We start from the raw sequence: 21,025 nt of genomic DNA on the forward strand, positions 1-21,025 counted from the left end.
TATAATAACAATTATTTAATGACATAAGTAAAAATATAATAAATATATAATATAGTGCTCAGCAAAATCTCCTCTCTAGCTATTTTTTCTATTCAATTAACATGCTATGGTCATTAAATGGCTTTCCTGAGGTAAATGTAACGTTATGTGACATAATTGTTCTCCTGCTGTTATATTGACCTCTTTCCGTGGTTGAAAAACACTAATTGGTCGATATTATGTATACTTTCGGTAAGTTGTACTGCATCTTTAAATAAAAAAGTAACAGGTGATCGGTTCACGTGCACTTGAGCTGAGGCGCTCAGCGATCTGTCACGTCACATTTACAAGCGCCAAACGTATTTTTGTCTGAATTTCGTCATAAAATTGACGGAATCTAAGAGCTGAGAATTAGTTTAATATTAAAAGTACCTCTTTGCTCCACAATTTTTCTGTGCGTGAGAAAATGTGAGAGCGTGTGAAAAGTGTCAATTGCGTGAGTCTCACGCTCAATGCGTGAGAGTTGGCAGCCCTGTTATTAATAGCCTATAATTGTTGCTTTGCTCAAAATGATGGTGTTGCTCAGAGATTCAGTGGTCCCTGAATAAAGGGGTGTTGACATGGAGGAAACTTCTGACATTTCAAATAGCTCTTGGGCTGTTCAGAACACACATAAGCATTATATCATGTATATTTTAATCCTGCTCTAGATCATTTCATAATAAATGGCTGTTGTTCAACCAATGGTTATAATAACAACATATTATATAAGAATTATGTTGTGGGAATCAGAATAAGGAATGTACAGTTGGCCTCCCATACAAACAAGTTATTATAAAAGGTGTACTGTAAAGATAGAGCAAGTACCAAATTTTAAATATTTAGGTACAATCATTGATGACAAACTTTCGTTCCAGGATAATGTGGACTATGTACACAAGAAAGCAAGACAGCGTTTAAGTCTACTTAGGAAGTTGCGAAACTTCGACATCGAAAGGAGGATCTTAACTATCGTATAGATCGATGATTGAAAGCATTCTAACTTATAACATTGTTTCATGGTATGGTAATTTAACAATGAAACAGAAGAATAAATTAACACGAGTAATTAACGAAGCGAATAAGATTATCGGCCATAAACAGAGCACATTGCAAGAATTATTCTCACATTTTTTAGGGAAAAGGGCGTTTGTGGTTTACTCAGACCAGACTCATCCCCTCCACTCCTGTTTTGAGGTCCTTCCGTCGGGGCGTAGGCTACGCGTACCTTATGCCAAAAAGAACATTTTTAAAAGATCATTTGTCCCATTGGCAGTGACTGTTTTAAATCAGATTCTCAATTAGGTTTGGTATTGTGAATATGCACATATTGTATCAATTTAACTGAATCATGTATTTATTCATTATTATGCATGTATTATGTGTTTTATTATGTGGTGTGTAATGTGGTTGTATGTTGTTGAAGCCAGTGTCAAAGATGAATTTCTGATCAGTAAATCTGAACAGACAATAAAGATAAACATAAACATAAACATTATAGGAGGCGTGGCCATCCGTTCTTCTCCTGCTGCATCCGGGCCGTTTACACTGAATTACAACGATCGCAAACCGGAAGTCCCGAATGAAATTCGCAAGATTGACAGAGTTGTGAAGACTTCAGTAGGGAGCGCTGAAAATTAGGTAAATTCATTTCTTCTTATTTGATTTAATAAAACCTGCAGGGTTTTTGCTCATCGTTTCCTCTGATCCGCATTAAGGCTTTAGCCGTACGGCAGGGCAACACTTGTTAGAATTTCCGTCCTGTTAAGTCAAGATGAAACAGGTTTGCAGCTAACGTTAGTTAGCTTAGCAGACTGTCGACTGATCACAACGAACGAACCAATATGTGTGCAGCATTTTTGCTTTGACGCCATCACTTGAGAGGAAATCTGTTGCGTATTATTTAAATCACACGTTTACTCTTGCTGGGTAAACACACGGTTACGTGTCCAGATGTTGCGTTTCCCTAGAAACGCTGGGGAATCCGACCGTATCTGTCCAGAGCAGGAGAGTCTAGACGTGTTGACTACACCAGACGATGAAAAAGAGAGTACACGTTTGACGGCTGAACCCAAGCACTTTAAAAGTTCGAAGAACCGCTGGCATGAGCGGTTGTTGTCTGGCAGAAGACACTCAGGATTACTGACCTGTCTCAGATAAACTACCATGTGTATGGGCATGGGCATGGGCAGAAATCAAGCTATGAGTTACGATCTTCCAGTGTCGATAGTTTCCCCTAGCACCCATAGTATTGTTCATATGATAATTAAATAATAGTGAAATCTTGGCTGTACCTTGTTTGTTTACAGTTAACGATAAACGCAGCTCATTCAATGTCATTTTTTACGCCTTTAGTGAATCTTTATATGGGATGTTTAAACAACCATTTGTTCTTTATTATTATTATTATGTAGCTTTTATGGCCTCATATTAATTAAGAGACTTGCTTTTGTTTCACTGCAGGGCTATGTAGAATAAATCCTAAACTACATTCACAGTTTTAACCTAAAATCTACCCATTTGCTTATGTGATCACTTGAGGCGTGCAGTTAATTTGTTGTGTTTTCTCCTGTGGTTTCATGCGTGGATGACCACACTGCAGAGAGATGAGCAGAATCTCACCACACACACTCTTGTGCTTCGCTCTGCAGATTATTCTGTGCTAGATGTGCTGAGCACATCTGAACCATGCTAAATGACTCGACTAGACAGAAAAAAGAAAATTATTGCATTTGTGATTGCTGCAGCAGAATGGAGCTGGGAATATGATGATGAGCAGCGCCTGACACTCAGGATTGTTGACCTGCCGCACATAAACTACCATATCTATGGGAAGAAGAAAGCTAGCTATGAGCACAGATCACATTGTTTTTTTCCCCGTAGTATTATTAATGAGATTATAAACAATAGGGAAATCTTGGTTGGACCTTGTTTGTTTATAAGGTCATTGGTACAGGAGAAAAGCACTAAATATTGATTTTTGGCCATTTTTTTATTGTGGTGTTGTAAGGCTACAGTCTTTTAGAAAGCGTATAGTTTATTCTGGAGGTGTTGGGGTTTCTTTAGGTCTTTTGTATTTAAGCTCTCTTTAGGGTCTTTGTTTCTGTCTGAAGTGCTGGTTGACTTCACTGGCTGCAGCCTTGAAGCCTCTGGAGCACAACTGTGAATGAGGAGCATTGTTTTTGCTGATGATCTTGGGTAATGAATTAGAGAACCATTTGTAGAGTGGAACAGGACTGATTTTGGAAGGGTGCTGTCTGGTCAGAACCAAAGAATATATGATCAAGTACTGACATCAGAGATAGTTCAGCAACAACTAGCTACTTAAGAATGATGAGAGCAGCAGCTTCTCTATATGATTTCTATGACTATAGCAAGATTGCTGTCAGTATTTACAACAGAATCACTCTCAGTCATACACATAACTGAGATAAGCCACGTTCTTTGATCAGAGCGACAGATTGACCCAGGTTACGTCACCTGAAGTATGTTATGATATCCTAATATTTAGAGATATGGGTACGTGGGTGTCACAGTAGAATGAAGACTGTCACAGATGTTAGTAAACGTGAAGCTGGCTCTGCTAGGGTTAAGGCTATAAATAGAAGCATAGGGTAAAACTGAGATTTCTTGTCAGTATACGGTTGGACGGCCACATTGCCGCGCGGCACCAAAGCGAGGGACTGTCACAGCAGATCAATGTCTGAGCCCTACTGACTCCTGCATTAGTAGCCTTACAGCTTCACACATACAGTCAGATATCAAATATAGCACATTCACAATGCCACAATATTTTCATGCTAAAAGAATAAGAACAAAATATAATTATAATGTAATAAAAAGCTTGACCCTGCCGATTATGACAAATTAAAACACTCGATGGTGTGGATTATTTACATTACTCCCCTATGTAATGTTCTTTTATGTGCTTTAATGTTTGAATGCCTGTTGGTTAATGAAAAGATCTGAAAGACTTGCAAAGGCTAGTGAGGCGGTTCACTGCATTTTTACACTACATGATTTTCTCAATGAAATCTATGGTTAAGCTTTCAAACAAATGCACTGTTTATGAGGAGCTCACCAAATGGTATTGGACATGGAAGCTAGTGATTATTAGGGGTGTAACAATACATCGATACATTGATCAAATGACTAATGATCCAATGTATCACTGCAACGTGTAAAACATCTATATCTATAGCTAATATTCCTTCTGCTCTCTGTGTCATTCATTAAACCCCAAAAGACAAAGAGAAAATCTCTCACTGCTCTTGACTAAATAACTTTTATAACTTTAATATTATAAATCTATATTTAACAGATGTCCAAATTGGGGTACAGGATGTGCTATTTTCAGATTTATGTTCATGTTACATATTTTGGTTGCATTTGTGAATTAATAAAAACTGGTTGTGTAAAATAGGCACATAATATCATAATATCGCTATATCGATCGATATGCCCCTGAATTGAATTGAATCATATTGCAGAATTTTTGAGATATCGTCTAATATTGTATCGCTGGCTATGATAATCAGTATCATGTCATATCATGATGAACTGTCCGATTTACACCCCTAAAGATTATGTGATCGAGAAACAAATCCTTTTTTAATAATGCTTTAGTTAATTTGATTTGATTTAATTTGTTTAGTTGATTTGCTAATTTAACAGAATAGAATGCAATGCAACAACCGGTTCTTGCAATAAGGTAATTAAATAGTTTTTCAACTATTAGTTGTGCAAGACAGCACAAAAGCAAAAGCTCATTTGTTTCTTTTAATTCCACAACTGCTTCCTAGTCCATTAGCTGTGTCATTTATGAATAAAAACCTGCTATTCTGAATAATATAAATAGTATTTATTTATGCTGGTTTCCCTATCACAAAGCTGTTGTATGAGGCTAAACTGACTATGCTTTAATTAATAATAATTTAAAAAATCAGTAATTTTGTGCATGGAAACTTGCATTATTGTAAATGTCCTTGTTACAGTGTAATTAATTATACATTTAAGTCCTGAGCAATATTAATCAAGAACATGTACTTACTATAGTGTTAGGATTAGGGTTTGGTTTAGGGTTAGTTGCATATCATTTTGCAGAAGTTACTGTTAACTGTTACAGTTAGTACATGTAACATAACAATGACACTGTAAAATAAAGTGTTACCTAAATGTATGAATCAGTATCTAAGCCAGAAAACTAAATTAATATTAGCCCGTTTCTAATGTTGTTATGTTGTCATTACTGTGCCTTATTATGAAAGGTGCTTTCGTTAAACAATTCTCACGGGACAGATTCATAGATAGCAAGACTGTGTTACGAAACAAACCTGTTCATCATTTGTCATTGTGGTCACCCATGTGAGTCAGCCAGTTGCTGTTCAAGCAAGTGTGTGCGTGTGAAACGCTGCGTTTGCACAGGCTTATGCTGGATGGACAGGAATCTAATGTAAAGGGAACTGAGCATTTGCAGATCTCAGTATAATGTTGTGTGGTATAGTTTTGTGCTGTTCTATGTCTAACTGTTGTGTGTGAATTGTGTTGTCTTAGAGGACCATCATGTCCTCTGACCTGCTGGTGGACCTTCAAGATGATCTGGTAGGAGACGACTCTCCTAGTGCTGCGCTGGACCAGCTCAAACTGGTACAGGACAAACAGTGGCCACCAGATGACCCTTTTAGCCTGAGCAAATCCGGTGAGTGCACGTGTGTGTGTCATACAGGATAATAATAATGTTTAAATGTAGTTTCTTTTTGCAGAATCACACTGTTCGTTTTGGAAAATAAAGCTGTGTGAGCAAAAGGAAGTAACTGCAAAGAACTACCATTTTTATCATGAATTCCAATCATATGCTTGCTATATTTAGAAGCAAATTAAGCTGAAGTCTTCCAGATGACATAATTGTCACCGCTTATTTAAGAGCCAGCAGAGAACTCAAGTAGTCATGCAGCATTAGTCATACAGCACACACACACGCTTACGACACAGGCAGCCATACACCCAAAGACAAACTCTTACCGAGGAGGACTTTGACTGGACTGGTGTGTGAAGTCCAGTGTAATTGGTTCTTCATTTGGCTAAGCCAGTGAAGCTCCGAGGATTCAGTAACGTAGAATGAGAGTGATCAGAGAGGCTGACTTACTTCTTATCACTCTATTGCCATATACGCTATAGCGTGTGTTTGTGAAACTGGATGTTTTCATGCAGGTCTTGACATTGTTTTGTTTTTTCTCACCAGCCACTGTGGCTGGTGGTCTTACAAAGTTACTAGCCACTCAGCATTTTCACTGGCCACCATTTTGTTGTTGGGAAATTACGTTTTATATGATTAAAGTTGACTTTGGCGTGCTAAAATTGTCTGGAGATAGATTTACAGCCCTTTCAAATGTAAATGACCACTGTATACAACCAAATCAAGACTACGGGTCATTATTAAATACTTATCTCTGTAAAGCTCCTTTAGTGTGTGTATGTATGTACAGTCAAACCAAAAAAATTTCAGACACCAGATATATATATTTTTTTTTTACTAGTTGGTGCAGAACACTATAGTTAATTTATTAAGTTAAGTGAGGATAGCAAAATACATTAAAAAAAAATAAAACTGTGACACATTATACCCAAAAAATCTTCATATAGTGGACTGCCAGTAAAATTTCAAATTTTTTAATTGCTAATGTGACCTTTTTACACCACAGACTGGACAAAATTAAGCATTGCTTGGTAATTGGTTGACCTAAATTGCTATTATCTAATTGCGTACTTAAATTTAAAGGTCCCATGACATGAAATTTCCACTTTCTGAGGTTTTTTAACATTAATATGAGTTCCCCTAGCCTGTAAATGGTCCCAAAGTTTCTAGAAATTTTAATCGGTGTAAATCGAGCTTATGCTATTTTTCTCTGCCTTTGAGAAAATGGAAGCTCAACTGCGCTGATCTTGAATCTCCTCCTTATGACGTTATAAGGAGAAATGTTACCTCCCCTTTTCCTGCTTTGCCCATGGCTTTGCCCGCCCAGAGAATATTTCTCGCCCATGAGAAAATGAACTAGGAAGTAGGAACGCGCGCGCGCGATTTTAGTTTGTCCACGAGACATATCATGGCTTTTGAGCGAGCGAAGCATAATAATTGCTCAATAATTGGATGTACAAATGAACACCGAAGGGTACACACAGCTACACACCTCAGACAAGTAACTTAAGTCAACAAATGATATACAAGTGTGTTGCTTTACTGTTTATGGTTACCTTCTTCTTACACGTAGAATGTGGCTGTCACATTAGCTATGCAGTTACTCGCGCTAATGTAAAGGTAGACAGCATCAAGTTACACACACTGTAACGCGAGTGTTGTACATTTCTTTGTTATTTGGATAACCGTTTTCCTGTTGGTTATATGGCGCGCGCGATATCCGCCTTTCAAGATCGCAGAGCTTGATGTAATTGTAATAAGATAAATTACAGACGTTACAGATCTCTCATGAAAAGGCAACAGTAGGTTAGCGTTAGCTACATGATAATAACTGTAAACCATCCGAATAAAGTACCGTATCCAGACATAATATTTTAAACTAACCATTCAGAAATGTCCTGCTGGAGCCGCTGAGTTGCAACTTCTTCATCCGTTGCTTCTCCATCTGGATCAGATTCTGGGTCAAACTGAAATGCTTGAACGACTGCGTGTCTTCGTGCCATTGCAATATATCCAACATAAACAAACATGCATGGTACCATTGCGCAAGATGGTCATAGGCCACACCCACCCTCCACCTTGCGCCGCCTTTCTCCTCCTCATTAGCATTTAAAGCTACAGTCACCGAAACGGCCCGTCTGAAGGAAGCTCATTCTGGGACTGGCTTGTAGTGGCTATAATTCTGCACCGAGGCTGAATTTTTGGAAAGAGATTTCAGATACAGTACTAAGGACCACTAAGGACTATATTAAAGCCTACAAAAAGTAGCATGTCATGGGACCTTTAACAGCTGACAGCTATTCAACTTAATTCATTTGTGAGATGGTCTAACAGAAGGTTTGACTGTATGCATGTATATGTTTAAGTATATGTTGTAAAGTTTACAGACCCCTTGCAGAATATGGAAAACCAACGGACATTTCATGGTCCTTTATCCACCTTATTCCTGACGACCTTACTGCGTTTTGAATTATGGGAACTTCCATTCAAAAAGACTGAAACGAATCATTTCAAATCATAAGATTGCCCTACAAATAAAGCTTATCCGTCAGTTTGACTCAGTGAGTTATCAGTTTTCTTTCATGTTTTAAGAATAACATGAGAATAATGTAGGCTAACACTTGGTATTTTAACGTGTTATAACAAGAATATGGCAAGAGCTCATTTCAGTCACTGCATTCTTTTCCTCATGATTATTTTCTTTTTTCCTTTTGCATTCCGCTGTAATATTATGAAAAAGTTCAACATATACTGCACATTTGTGGTCTGTTCTCCCGATTTAATGCTCGAAGAATCTCTTTTTTTCTCCCCAAATCCTCACGTCTCTTTCCAGGTTTGTTTTCACAAGTACATAAAAAATTTTTTTATCTGTCAAAATGACTGAAATCACTTTGAAATAGTATCACGCAATGCTGAAGCTTTTGTTTTTTTTGTTAATATATTAAGGCAACGTATGTTACATAATACAGAATACCACAGTGATATTTAACCGTCCGATTTTGCTGTGGAAAGACTCGCCCTTTTGGGGTTTGATCTGTTGAAAGTACCTTGTTGATGCTTTTACACTTTTAAATGTCCTTTTAATGTTCAATGTTTGAAGGGCGAGTAGAATAATGTAATTTCATTGTACACAGTTTAAAAATATATATTATTGCATCCATAGAGCTAGTCTTTCACTGATTGTGTACAGCTTAACGGAAGTTACACCCATAATTTGCGCAAAGCGTCATGGGGCGTAGGAATAATGTGGATAGTCTCGACTTTAAAATTGGTCGTCCCATCCACAAAGGAGACCCCCTTTTCACTGCAGTACATCCTACAATCGCCACAGTACATGATTTTCTTTGCTGTATCATATACCAGCCTTTCTCGACATTACTACTTCAACCACTTTTGGTTGAACTTTCTTTTCTTCTTTATGTTTCCTTTTCATCCTCAGGTATTCGTTTGTGTATTGTTAACTCTCTGGGTTTTGTAAAGCCTTTTATGTATGTGCCGCCACATAGCTCCACAGGTTCACTTCTCCACAGGGACTTCTTGATTACATTGTCTTGTGACATCAGTCACTGGTGCTTGAGCAGGTAGTGCTCATGGGAGTTGTAGTATAGTGTAGTGTCACACTGCAATTAGTTAAAGTGGTGGTTGATTATGATTTCACTTTTCTAACTTTATTTAGTGTGTAATGTTGCTGTTTGAGCATAAACAACATCTGCAAAATTACGACGCTCAGAGTTCTAAAAGGGAGATATTTTCTTTTAAAGAAGTTGCTTTTTAAGGACTACAACAAACGGCTGGTAGGGTCTACGCAACATTCCTCCCGTAAAATTTACATAAACCCCGCCCCCGGGAACACGCAAGCAGTGTTGAGAAGAGGAAGAGTTGTTGTAGTAGAGCACATTTGTGAGTCTGCTCAAGCTGTCGCATCTGTCTTTTCACGTTTATTGCGTTTTTGCTCACCCTCAAAAAGTGACAACTTTAACATGCTATCAAAAATGATTTGTGGGGTATTTTGAGCTAAAACTTCACATCTCTGGGGACATCTTGTGAAAAGGGGCATTATACCATCCCTTTAATTATTTCAGATGCCTTTTTGAGAAGACTACAATTAAAGTATTTATATTGGCGGGTGTTAATGTCAAGCCCTGTTTCCAATCCTGTCAAAAGTCTGTAAAATTAAATTTTTTAGACTCTTACATTTAATTTGTTTGAAATGTGCCATTCATTATATTCTTTCCTGCAGCTTCAGACATTAAAAGTCTTGGTGACAAGTCACATCTGTCCTGGGACGACCCCTTCTATGACATCGCCAGACATCAGATTGTGGAGGTGGCAGGTGAGATGTTATTAAATGCACAAGCATCACCAGCTGGCATTTATTCTAGTTCTAAAGTTCTTGATCTTTCTCTTTCTTTTTAGGTGATGATAACTTTGGTCGGAAAGTCATCGTTTTTAACGCTTGTCGCATGCCCCCCCAACATCAGCTGGATCATCATAAACTTCTCATGTAGGCGTCACTGCTCTTACTTGATTTGTGTGCTTCATCAAGCTGGGCTTAATATGCTGCATCACCTATGCATTGCCTTTTTCCTAATTATGGGTGGTTGAAATGACATGGTTTATTATTTGTCCAGGCAATCATACGTAGATGAGCACAAGACACTATAAAGATTAAGGTCAAGTGCAGAGAACAAAAATGTTCAGGGAAAACATTGATTATGATTCAAGGAGAGAAGTTGTCCTTAGGAGAAAAAAAGAGAAGATATAAGCAGCACTTTTGAGTTGTCAACTGATGTTTTCTGTTTTCTTGTGTAGTTTATTTGGTTAATCCTAATATATTTAGGTTTTAATTGAAATGGTAATTAAATATATTGATTATATTCTTACATCGTGAGATTTTGAAATAATATATTTTGTGGTGTGACAAGGTAATTTGGTGTGACATTTAAAATAATATTCAGATAAAATTATTAGAGAGTTTGATAGTTGTAAATGGTGTCAGTAAAAGTTTTATTAAATTATAGCACAGTTTTGCTAACCACATTCATGTACTTAATTAATATGAAACTAATTTCAGTAGACTAAAATGAGTCATTTTTATGAATAAAAAAAAGAAAGTATAAAACACACTGACCTGGTTTCATAGACCGGGCTTAGATTAGACCTTAGTTCAATTAGGACATTTAAGTAGGCTTTATAAACATGACAAATTATTTTTACTGGTGTGCATCTTGAGAAAAAACAGTGGCACTGATATATTTTAAGATCTGTTTCTTTCAGTTAAAACAGCTCAAACATGCATTTTAGTCTGGGACTAGGCTTAAGCCTTGCCTGTGAAACCAGGGGACTGTCACATCATTTAGTAGTTTCTGGGATTAGTCTAGAAAAAAAGACGATTAAAGTTAGTTTAAAATGGCAAATGTATATGACCCTGTCAGCAATACATTTTTTGAATTGTTTTCATTTCATATTCTTGAGGTTATTTCTTCCTTCATTGTTCGCATGAAGGAAGAAATAAGTGGTTGACATTTATGCAGAGTAATAAATCAATCATGTGTTCAGTCAGTGGTTCAAAGCACCATAAGTTTTTAATGAAGTGAAATTGAGACAGACGTCTTATGTCCGTTTAGTTCCTTGTTATGAACTTCAGGAGTTGTCTGAGAGGATAATTGCATGTGTGTCTATGAAGAGCAAATTTCACACTCTAAAGTGTATAAATGAAACCTTAAGTTTCAGTAGTTGACATTTACTCATAAGTTTAGATTTTCAGTCTAATTTGAAGTTTATATTTGGTGTGAATTGATTGATTGATATTTATGTGCAGGTATTTGAAGCAGACTCTTGACAAGTATGTGGAGAGTGATTATACCCTCATTTACTTCCATCATGGTCTGACCAGGGAGAACAAGCCCTCTCTCAGCTGGCTTCGAGATGCCTATCGGGAGTTTGACAGGAAGTGAGTGATGCTTCTGTTAGTGAGAGGTTCATGAGTGCTTTAACAACAGTACACAAGAGCAATTGGTTCTAATTGGTTCTCTCAAGCTTCACTATCGCTGTGTCTGTTGCAGGTATAAGAAAAATATCAAGGCGCTGTACATCGTCCATCCCACCATGTTCATCAGAACCATCCTTATTCTCTTCAAACCTATCATCAGGTCAGTGCCACACTGCTTAATATGCTGAACTTCTGTCTTCCATAAGGTTCTGTTTTATTCTGTACTTGATCTGTAGATTCTCAGATCTGTACTGTAATCTGAGTCTGACCGCCTGTATTCTATACTTCATGTTACAGCTTTAAGTTTGGCCAGAAGATAAATTACGTAAATTATTTGAGTGAGCTGGAGGAGGTTGTGAAGTGTGATCAGCTGGTGATTCCCAACAGAGTCAGAGAGTAAGAAATTATTTATGCAGTTATACATCTGCTCAGATCATTTTTTAGCCCAGAAGAAATTCATTCAAGAGTTTCTTTGTGTAGGTATGATGATAAGATCCGTCTGTCTCTGAAGCCGTCTGTCGTCCCTGGACCGATCTCTCCCCCCCATAGTCCTCCTCTTCCTTTCCAGCAGTTTGGCGTCCCACTGTCAGCGTGAGTTTTCCTTACACTTTTCCTCTCACATCTCACACAGCTACGGTTACTGACAAAAAACATGACGCACCTTCATTCTTGAGGTAGTATCTGAATGTACTCTTAAACCTGCCATTGCCATTTAGAGTTTTTTTGTTGTTTGAAATCAGATTGAGATTCGGAGCAGCAGATTCGGAGGGAATTCCACTAGTTATGCGTGATACTATTGGATACCTGCAGGAGAATGGTTGGTCTTTTCACTATCTATCTATCTATCTATATATATATATATATATATATATATATATATATATATATATATATATATATATATATATATATATATATATATATATATAATTGCCGGAATGGTATGCCAAATTGATTATAGATTATTGTAAATTTATTGATTTATTTGAGAATGTGAATTTCTTTTCCATCTTCATTTGCAGGTCTCCAGATAGAGGGAATATTCCGGCGTTCTGCAAATGTTTCTTTGGTTAAGGATATTAAGCAGAAATATAACTCTGGTAAAGTCATGTGGTGCTCTGTACACATTTCCTGTTCATAAAATCGATTGGCATCAGCCCTCAGAATGTTGCTTGTGCGTGTGCGTCTATAGGAGAGGAAGTGAGTTTCACTCAGCTGGACAATGTCCACTTGGCAGCTGTGATTCTAAAGATGTTCCTCAGAGAACTGCCTGAGCCGCTGCTCACCTACCAGCTCTACAATGACGTTGTCAACTTCCACAGTAAGAACACCACACACCACCTCCAAATTCCAGCAGCTTCCAGAAAACTCACACACACACGCACGCCTATACTGACATTTGTTAACTGATTTGCTAAAACATGTTTTTGCATACAAACTATTTACAATTCCTTTGTGTTATCAGATGTTGACACGGAGTCTCAGGCAGAAAGAATTCGGAACATGCTGATGTCACTTCCTGAGGAGAACTATGCATCACTGCGCTTCCTCATACAGTTCCTTGCTCAGGTAATGGTAATACTCATCATAATCGGCAATGTTCGACAATAAGGATTTTTTTTTATATTTCTTTTAGAATTTCAATATAACTTTTTTTTTTATGTTTTACATTTATTTAAAAAAAAATTTTTAAAGTGCCCCTATTATGCTTTTTCAGACATTACCTGTCATGTAGTGTGCAATATAGCCGTTTATGAATGTAAGAGGTCTGCAAAGCTACAAAGATCAAAGTGCACGATACATGGAGTTATTGTCTCCCAAAAGAAATAAGTAAATTTGCATAATGCCAGCCTATGGTCTTTATTGGCTGCCGCGAACAATGTGTACTCTGACCCGCCATCTGACCATTCAGAGCAGAGTAGGCTCTTGGGAAGGAGGGGTTTTTAGAGAGTCTGAATCCTTTATTGAACCTTTTCAGTCACTGAGAAACAGTGTTGGGAAGGATACTTTCAAAATGTATTCCGTTACAGAATACAGAATACATGCCCAAAAATGTAATTTGTAACGTATTCCGTTACGTTACTCAATCTGAGTAACGTATTCTGAATACTTGGATTACTTCCACATTGAATTGCATTTTATAAGTGTCGGACATCAAATCCTGCTTAATAAACAGGCCTATTCTTGTGGGGTGCAGTGAATGCGGTGGTGACGCGTATGCCAATAAAGCACCTAAAAGCTGTCACAAAGAACCGGCAAAAGTAATAATTATGAATATGTCAAATATAGAAAGGAGATATTTTAATTGTTTATTAATAAACAAGTGTTTTCTTTGTCAGTGTCGGCTACAAAGATGAGGTTGACGATGCTGACTCGCGATCTTCGCAGTAGCCTAGTGAACGCGCCTGAGAGAAATGCACATTTCATACGGATGCGCTGCGTGTTGCGGTGTGTATGTGGTACAGGAGAGCAGCACGCGCTATAGTGCTTTCACATATGATGCGTTTGGAGTGCGTAACTGATCCACTGATACCACAAACACATACACAATATTTGTATTTCAAATCCAGAAGTTTTCAGCAACTTTTATTAAAAAAAGTTTTGTCACCGGTGCAATTTTCTTACACATATTCACTCTTTAATAGACATATTCAAGTTTAAACAATTTAAACAACATATTAATCAATGCATTACTTCTATATAGATTAAGTTGTGCAAGCAAGTGGTAACAAATTTAACATGTAGGCTATTAAAATCGCAAACATTTTAAATTAAAACTTAAAATTGACAAAAACAGCCGACTCTCATGCCTTTTCTTTTGCATTTAAATTTTAATACAATAGGCTAAATCTTGCATGCCACAAATAACTTGTTTTTCAACCTCCACGAATCAGAGAGTGTTGTTCATTATTTCGCCTTGTTAAAGTAAACTGTTTTCATTGCTTTACCCCGGTCTTAAAAGAAAAAGATGACTGTGAAAAAAAGCAGTATTTAATTAAATACATTTATGATGGTATTACTACATTTTATTTAATTAAATGCATTTATGGTGAAATTACTACATTTTCAGCTCAATCTGTGTTCATTTTGACCACGAACCATGCGCTGTCACTTTAATTCAGCGTTTGCGGCACAGCAGAAATACACTCGGTGCGGAAACTATCTACACACCGCTCCTGGAACGGATAAACGGGCCGCAGTGTGAAAGCTCTAACCTGTTAACATGGGTAAAAAAAAAAAAAAAAAAAAACGCACTGCAAACAGAGTATGTGTGAAACGGGCGTTCATTTATGAGACCAGCTCCAGTTCACGCGCTGGCGCCTCCGTGTCCTGATTATTGTCTGCTATATTTACTTAAATCCAGGCAATTGGTTGATGAAACACTGATTAAAATTAAGATACAATTAATACAAAACGAAATTCACTTTAAAGAAAGGCTTTGTGCTTTCTGTTTGAGGTCTCTGTGAAAGTTTTAAAGCAGTCTTTTAGTGCCGCTTGGTTGAGCGGAGAACACGACCGTAACATTTTTTTTTTTTTTTTTTCATAAATGCGATAAAATAAAATAAAATGAATATTTTATGTTCTGTGGAGAGCCAACCCTGCTTCATCCGGTGAGTAGTATTACTTTTGGTTTGCGCAGTGTAATTCACAGATTGGCACCTAAAAGTTAAAGATTTTTTGTGTCATGCATGTTTTATTTCCCTCATATTAAAAATAAAACGCATGTAGACCGATATTTTTCTAATGTCTGGACTCCTTTATTAAGGGAGTATGGATATATACAGATGTTTCACTATTGGTATTAATGCATTTTCTGAGAATTTATATTTCAAGTTTTGACTGCACGTATTTGAAAAAAAAAACAAAAAAACCCCGTAGGCCTACTTTAAGATGCTTCTTCAGGTTGAAGGTGGAGTTGGACGCTGAAAGGAGGTTGGTTGCTGTAAAGCAGAGGTCGCACTGCACAGTTATATTTCGTGCTCCCTTCTCTTTCTTTAATGTGAAATGCTGTTTGAATTTCCAAGATAGAAACGCATTCTTGCCCTGGCTCTGTTGTTCCGGCTCCATCTCTACCTCTAGCTCCCGCTGCTCCTCTTCCGACTCCATTGTGACTGATCACGCAAACCGCGCATTTTTTCGTTTTCATATTGGGGCTTCTGGGAAATGCATGGAGTTGCCTTAATTTATTTAGAGAGTGAATAAACTCGTGAAACAGAAGTATCGTTATGTAATCCATTGATTTCAACAATGTAACTGTATTCTAAATACCAACTATTTAAATGGTAACTGTAACGGAATACAGTTACTCATAATTTGTATTCTGAATACGTAACGCCGGTACATGTATTCCGTTACTCCCCAACACTGCTGAGAAATGAGGTGATGTGCAGTGTATATTATGAGAATATTACAGCTTTTTATTTAAATTATTTTTTTATTACCTTGGTTACATGTAAACTTATAGTAGGAAACTTCCAAAACAAAATTATGAACCTTTAAAATACCATAATAGGGGTACTTTAAAAATAGGATTTTTATTAATTTATTATACTTTCCCAACACAATTTTTTTTATTATAAGTTTTCCTTACAAAAATAGCTGATAATTGTACAGATAACCTCAATCCAGCATTAAATATCCCTGCTAATAGATCTTGCTCAGTATTTCTTTCCTACTTTCTCCTTTAAGCCCGTTAGTGTTTCTGATCTTTATTGTTATTGATGTGCAGGTGTCTGCTGAGAGTGAGTTCAATAAGATGACCAATGCCAACCTGGCTGTGGTGTTTGGGCCCAACTTGCTGTGGGGGCAGGATGCTTCCATGACACTCAGCGCAATCGGGCCAATCAACAACTTCACCCGCATCCTGCTTGACCTACATCAGGAGGTCTTCGCTCAGTGAGGAGCAGGAGAACTTTTCACGTTGACTCCACCCCGGTTATTGTCCCTTCCCTGTTCCATAGCTTTTGCCCCTCTGCTATGTACCGTCCTTCGTGTCTCCCTCCGTATTGTCAAATGCATGAGTGTTTCAACTGGGTGAAGCTACACGAAAAGGATACTAGAAGGCGCAGGGCGGTCAAGCTTTCACAAAAGTTTAGGCTGTGATTTAAATTCTGACAATCATCTTGTCTCCCCTGCAGAAGTCATGTAGCTGCTTCAGCAGACATAATGGTACAGCACAGGCACACGAGTTTTATAAGGTCTGTTAGCAGAGGCCTAAATCAATAAACCAGTACAGGCAGCCGTTTTTCTTTTCTTTTTTTTCTTTTTTTTTGTTGCTCATCAGCTGTACTTTGGATACTGTTTGTTCGACTTGACCGATGCGAGTTCATTTCAGTTCATTTTTCCGAGAAAAAAACATTAGACTAAATGCACACGTCCTCTATTTTGTAAGCCATAGCTGGCATAAGCTATGGACAAGTATAAAGCACTACTACACAAAACTTGAAACACTTATTTTAAACAAGCTTCTTTCTTATTACATAAAGTATAATGGTATTATGTATCGTCTCAAAGATCTTTCATTCACACTTAATTTATATTATTATTTCTACTATCCATTTCACTTTTTTTTTTTTTTTTTTTTTGAGTCTCAGTATTTCCAGGAACAGCGCAGATACTCTTATGGCAAGCACAAATTTCCTGATGCTGAAACAGCTGATTTTTTATATATATATATATATATCTGCCAACAGTCACCCTTCTCTCTGTATGTGTGGAGTTTTGTGTATTTTGTGTGTGGTCTTTTCAGTAATGCTGTTGTATTATATTATACCCCAGAAATATTTATTTTGGCCAAAGATTATATGGTTAAAATGGTTGTGGTAAATTTTATTTGTAACTAGAAGACAAAACTGTCGGGGACAGTGCCATTACACATGGGCGCATTTGAAACAAAAGCCCAAAGATTAGGAATAGCAAACAATTTGACGTAATTTTGTCCTCTTAGTAAAATTGTGGTTTGATCTATGAGGATATATATCATAGTGCGATAAGTTATTGCTGGTGTCTGAGTACATAAAGACATAAGTACATCGACATTCCAGTTGTATCACAGGGCTCTGTACGTGGAGTGGGAGTTTCCCCCTTCGCTTTAATTTCATAATTAATGGATATGAACTGTCAGGATTTCGCACAAAAGAGGTTTGTTTCATGATCTGAAGTCCAAAAGAACCATAAAGCAGGTACTTGGGTACTAATTAATTTAGCACTAACGAGTTGTGTCATATGCCTTGATATTGAATTGTAACTGTTTACTGTGTCATGCAAATGTCTTATTCATGTCAATACATCTGAGCATTGACATGTGGACCAGTGGCTTAAATAGTTTTAGAAAAGCTCCCTCAAACCCACGTGTCTGTGTGCCTTACTGGAGTGAACCGGCGATGATATTAGCTGTTGAATTATTCCCCTTCTCTGGACAGATCTGTGAACTTTGTGCCATTCTCTTGTATCTGTATCCAAACTCACACCTGTTTACCTGTGCTGTAGACGTGTATCTCTGGTTTCCAGGTGGAACTTTGCATTACTTCTTTTGTGAAGGTTCTTTTCTTCCATTTTGGCTGTTAAAATGTATTCTGTGCTTTTGAAATCTTTACTTTTGTATATCATGTTGTGAATTCAGAGTAATAAATTGTTAGAGATGGTGTCATATTTTTTTCCCCTTTTGTGGTTTTGTTTTTTTAAGCTTTAGAACATCTACAGGTTGTGATGAGCAAATAAAAACTGATAAAGACAGATAAAAACAGGCATTTTATTGGCTTTTAAATATATATTTTTTCCAGTAATAACAACACAGAGTACAATAAACTAATAATAAATACAGTTATATAGTATTTTGGAACTTCGTCATTGCCACTTCGTCAAGTGCAGAAATTACAAATTAAGAATACAAACAGGAATACAGATACAGAAAGAGGATAATTTAAATAATTACATATGATTTTATATATATATATATACAGTCACACAGGCTTTGAATTTTTCATTTTTTTTATTTAAGCACAAAAAAAATAAAAAAAAATTGAGGAGGGGCTGCATATAAAATGAATCTATTGCACTGGACAGAATTGTGTTATTTGAGGTTGGCATGATCTAAACGAATCAGAAACAGATTATGCCCTTCTTATAAATGTGCATGTGTGTGTATCTGACAGAGCAGAGGTGTGGGTAATGGTAATTTGTGTGCGTGTCTACAATGTGAAAGGGACTGTGTGATGATGTGTATGCACTGTTCCTGTAGGGAGGACATTCTCTGGCTTCTCAAACCCAGCTGAAGCTCAGTTTCAGGGGCAGTAGAGCTCACCAGAGGAAACAGAGCCTTGCTGACCTGCAAGGAACAAAAACTTCCAGAAGCATTTATAAGTACCCACATATAACCTACATCCAGTACTTCCACATACTCTATGCAGTGATGTTTCCCTCTTTACCTGCTCTAGGCCAGAGAAGGCCACCCCAAGGTTCACTCCATTTCGGAAGAACGTCAGCGTTCCAGCGCTCAAGTCCAGCAGAACCCCAATGACTGTATTTCTTTCATAAAAAGGCTCTGAGTATTTTCGACTCCTTCCATTATGCCAGATGAAGCCTTTGTATGATAGACCCCAACTCTCACTGTCAATGCCTTTTTGAAGAAAGAAACAGGAAACAAACAGTTTCAGTGATTCAAAGAAAAGCATTGTTCTTTTGTATGGTCTTCTTCTTTCCTCCCTTGTTAATCTATGAGGCACTGATGGGACAAAATTCCTGTTCATTTAAATGAATCAACCTTTGCTGCTGCTCCATATTTGCTATTTACATCCTACTTAATGATTTTGGCCATGACACATTGATTGTCTCCCTAAAATGTGGGCAAATAACATGGGCACTTCTAAGAGAAACATGACTGTACTCACCTATGAGGTTAATGAACCTTTGGTCCCCTGTGTGAAGCAGTGCATTTTGGGTACCAACCCCCACCATCACAGAGCTTCCATATGGAGGCTCAAGGAAATCAATCTCCCAGTAATGCTCACCATGGGTGAAACCTTATGCAGAAATATGTGTTATTCTGAAGTAATGAAGAGCTTATTCTTCATTCAGCAAATTCAACATATTGTCACCTTCCTAAAATAATTGCCCAAGTCATTTTTTCACTGAACCAATAATTGAGGTTGAGTAGATTTTCGTTCTTCTTGATGCAGCTGCCATCTTGAAAAGCTTGTAAAATTGTCTAAGTCTCATTGTCTTTTGACTTAGGCAAAATAAAACGGCCTAGTCACTCTTGACACTCTTCACTCTCCGATTTTGGAGATGAAAGGTGGCCAGCATCATAAGGAAATGCATTTTTATAAAAAAAATTTTTTCAAAAAATTACTTGGGCAATTATTTTAGGAAGGTTACGATATGACAGTTATCTTCAAAACGACTACACAATACTCTAGCACAATAAAAGCCTTATTAGCGTTTCAATCACTAGTTAAAAATTAACTTAACCAGGCTTAGTGCAAACTAGCACTTAATGTTCAACTAGACGTTTATATACCCTGTATGACCTTGATTAAATGTAACATTGAACTTTAATACAATAATATGTAAGAACAACAAAAACAGCGCTATTCACTCGTCTCACCTTTGCTGCCTCTGACCCCTGCGGTTCCCTGACTGTCCAGCAGAGGACTGACATGAAAATACACAGCCTGTCGGCATAGTGACAGATGAGCATCAGGAGATTTACTGTCCGGATCCCATTCCCAACTGTCCCAAGTGTGATCTCTAAAAGAGCGCAACATTTGCTCTACACAATACAAAAACATACACATCATTCACTATATATGCAGTAAGGAAAGACAAAACAAAACAAAACAGACTCACAATTCTCCCCATTACCGAAAAAAAAAAAATGCTATCATTTGAATATTTATGAGTTAAATATACATATATAAGCTCCGTAACACTTTAAGTTATTATTACATAAAGACGACTGACTAAGCGAGCCTATTTCTAGACATTTTAAAGCGTGGACACCTAACGTTATCTGAGGGGTGAGCACGACGTACACGGCACGTAGGCTACTACTACAAACAAACATACGTGACATACAGTGTACGTGAATTTACGTAACCCGAAGTAATGAAGAGTAACTAAAACTTACTTAGGCGCTTGAAGTCCGCTTTTGCCAAGAAGGAAGACGGCACAGTCAGCTTTACATATGGGTGTTGTTCAGACAGCGGGACGATAGAAAAACATTCCACAACTGCTGTCAAAACAACACTGGATTTATCCTAATATGGAAGTAGGCGTGCGTTTGTGCTATTGCGCTAATGAATTTTCAAAAAGCCATTGCT

The 21,025-nt window shown here is 37.3% G+C and overlaps 2 protein-coding genes across 2 annotated transcripts; one reads left to right on the forward strand and one right to left on the reverse strand.

Annotated features, from left to right (window-relative positions):
* Positions 1–1,546: 1,546 nt before the first annotated feature.
* On the forward strand, positions 1,547–18,356 carry arhgap1 (Rho GTPase activating protein 1). Its single transcript, XM_084107381.1, has 13 exons — positions 1,547–1,659; positions 5,572–5,716; positions 9,954–10,046; positions 10,130–10,217; positions 11,535–11,666; positions 11,779–11,865; positions 12,003–12,101; positions 12,186–12,296; positions 12,446–12,522; positions 12,728–12,805; positions 12,898–13,026; positions 13,171–13,274; positions 16,435–18,356. The coding sequence occupies exons 2-13, from the start codon at positions 5,581–5,583 to the stop codon at positions 16,603–16,605; spliced, it is 1,305 nt and encodes a 434-aa protein (XP_083963507.1). The 5' UTR covers positions 1,547–1,659; positions 5,572–5,580; the 3' UTR covers positions 16,606–18,356.
* An 80-nt stretch (positions 18,357–18,436) lies between these two features.
* LOC311078535 (SPRY domain-containing SOCS box protein 3) lies at positions 18,437–20,956 on the reverse strand. Its single transcript, XM_084107382.1, has 5 exons — positions 20,833–20,956; positions 20,311–20,475; positions 19,595–19,726; positions 19,133–19,323; positions 18,437–19,032 (listed from the first exon to the last, which is right to left on the reverse strand). The coding sequence occupies exons 2-5, from the start codon at positions 20,468–20,470 to the stop codon at positions 18,829–18,831; spliced, it is 687 nt and encodes a 228-aa protein (XP_083963508.1). The 5' UTR covers positions 20,471–20,475; positions 20,833–20,956; the 3' UTR covers positions 18,437–18,828.
* Positions 20,957–21,025: the final 69 nt, after the last annotated feature.

Source organism: Abramis brama (assembly GCF_963993115.1).
Source record: "Abramis brama genome assembly, chromosome: 3".
Lineage (NCBI taxonomy): Eukaryota > Metazoa > Chordata > Actinopteri > Cypriniformes > Leuciscidae > Abramis > Abramis brama.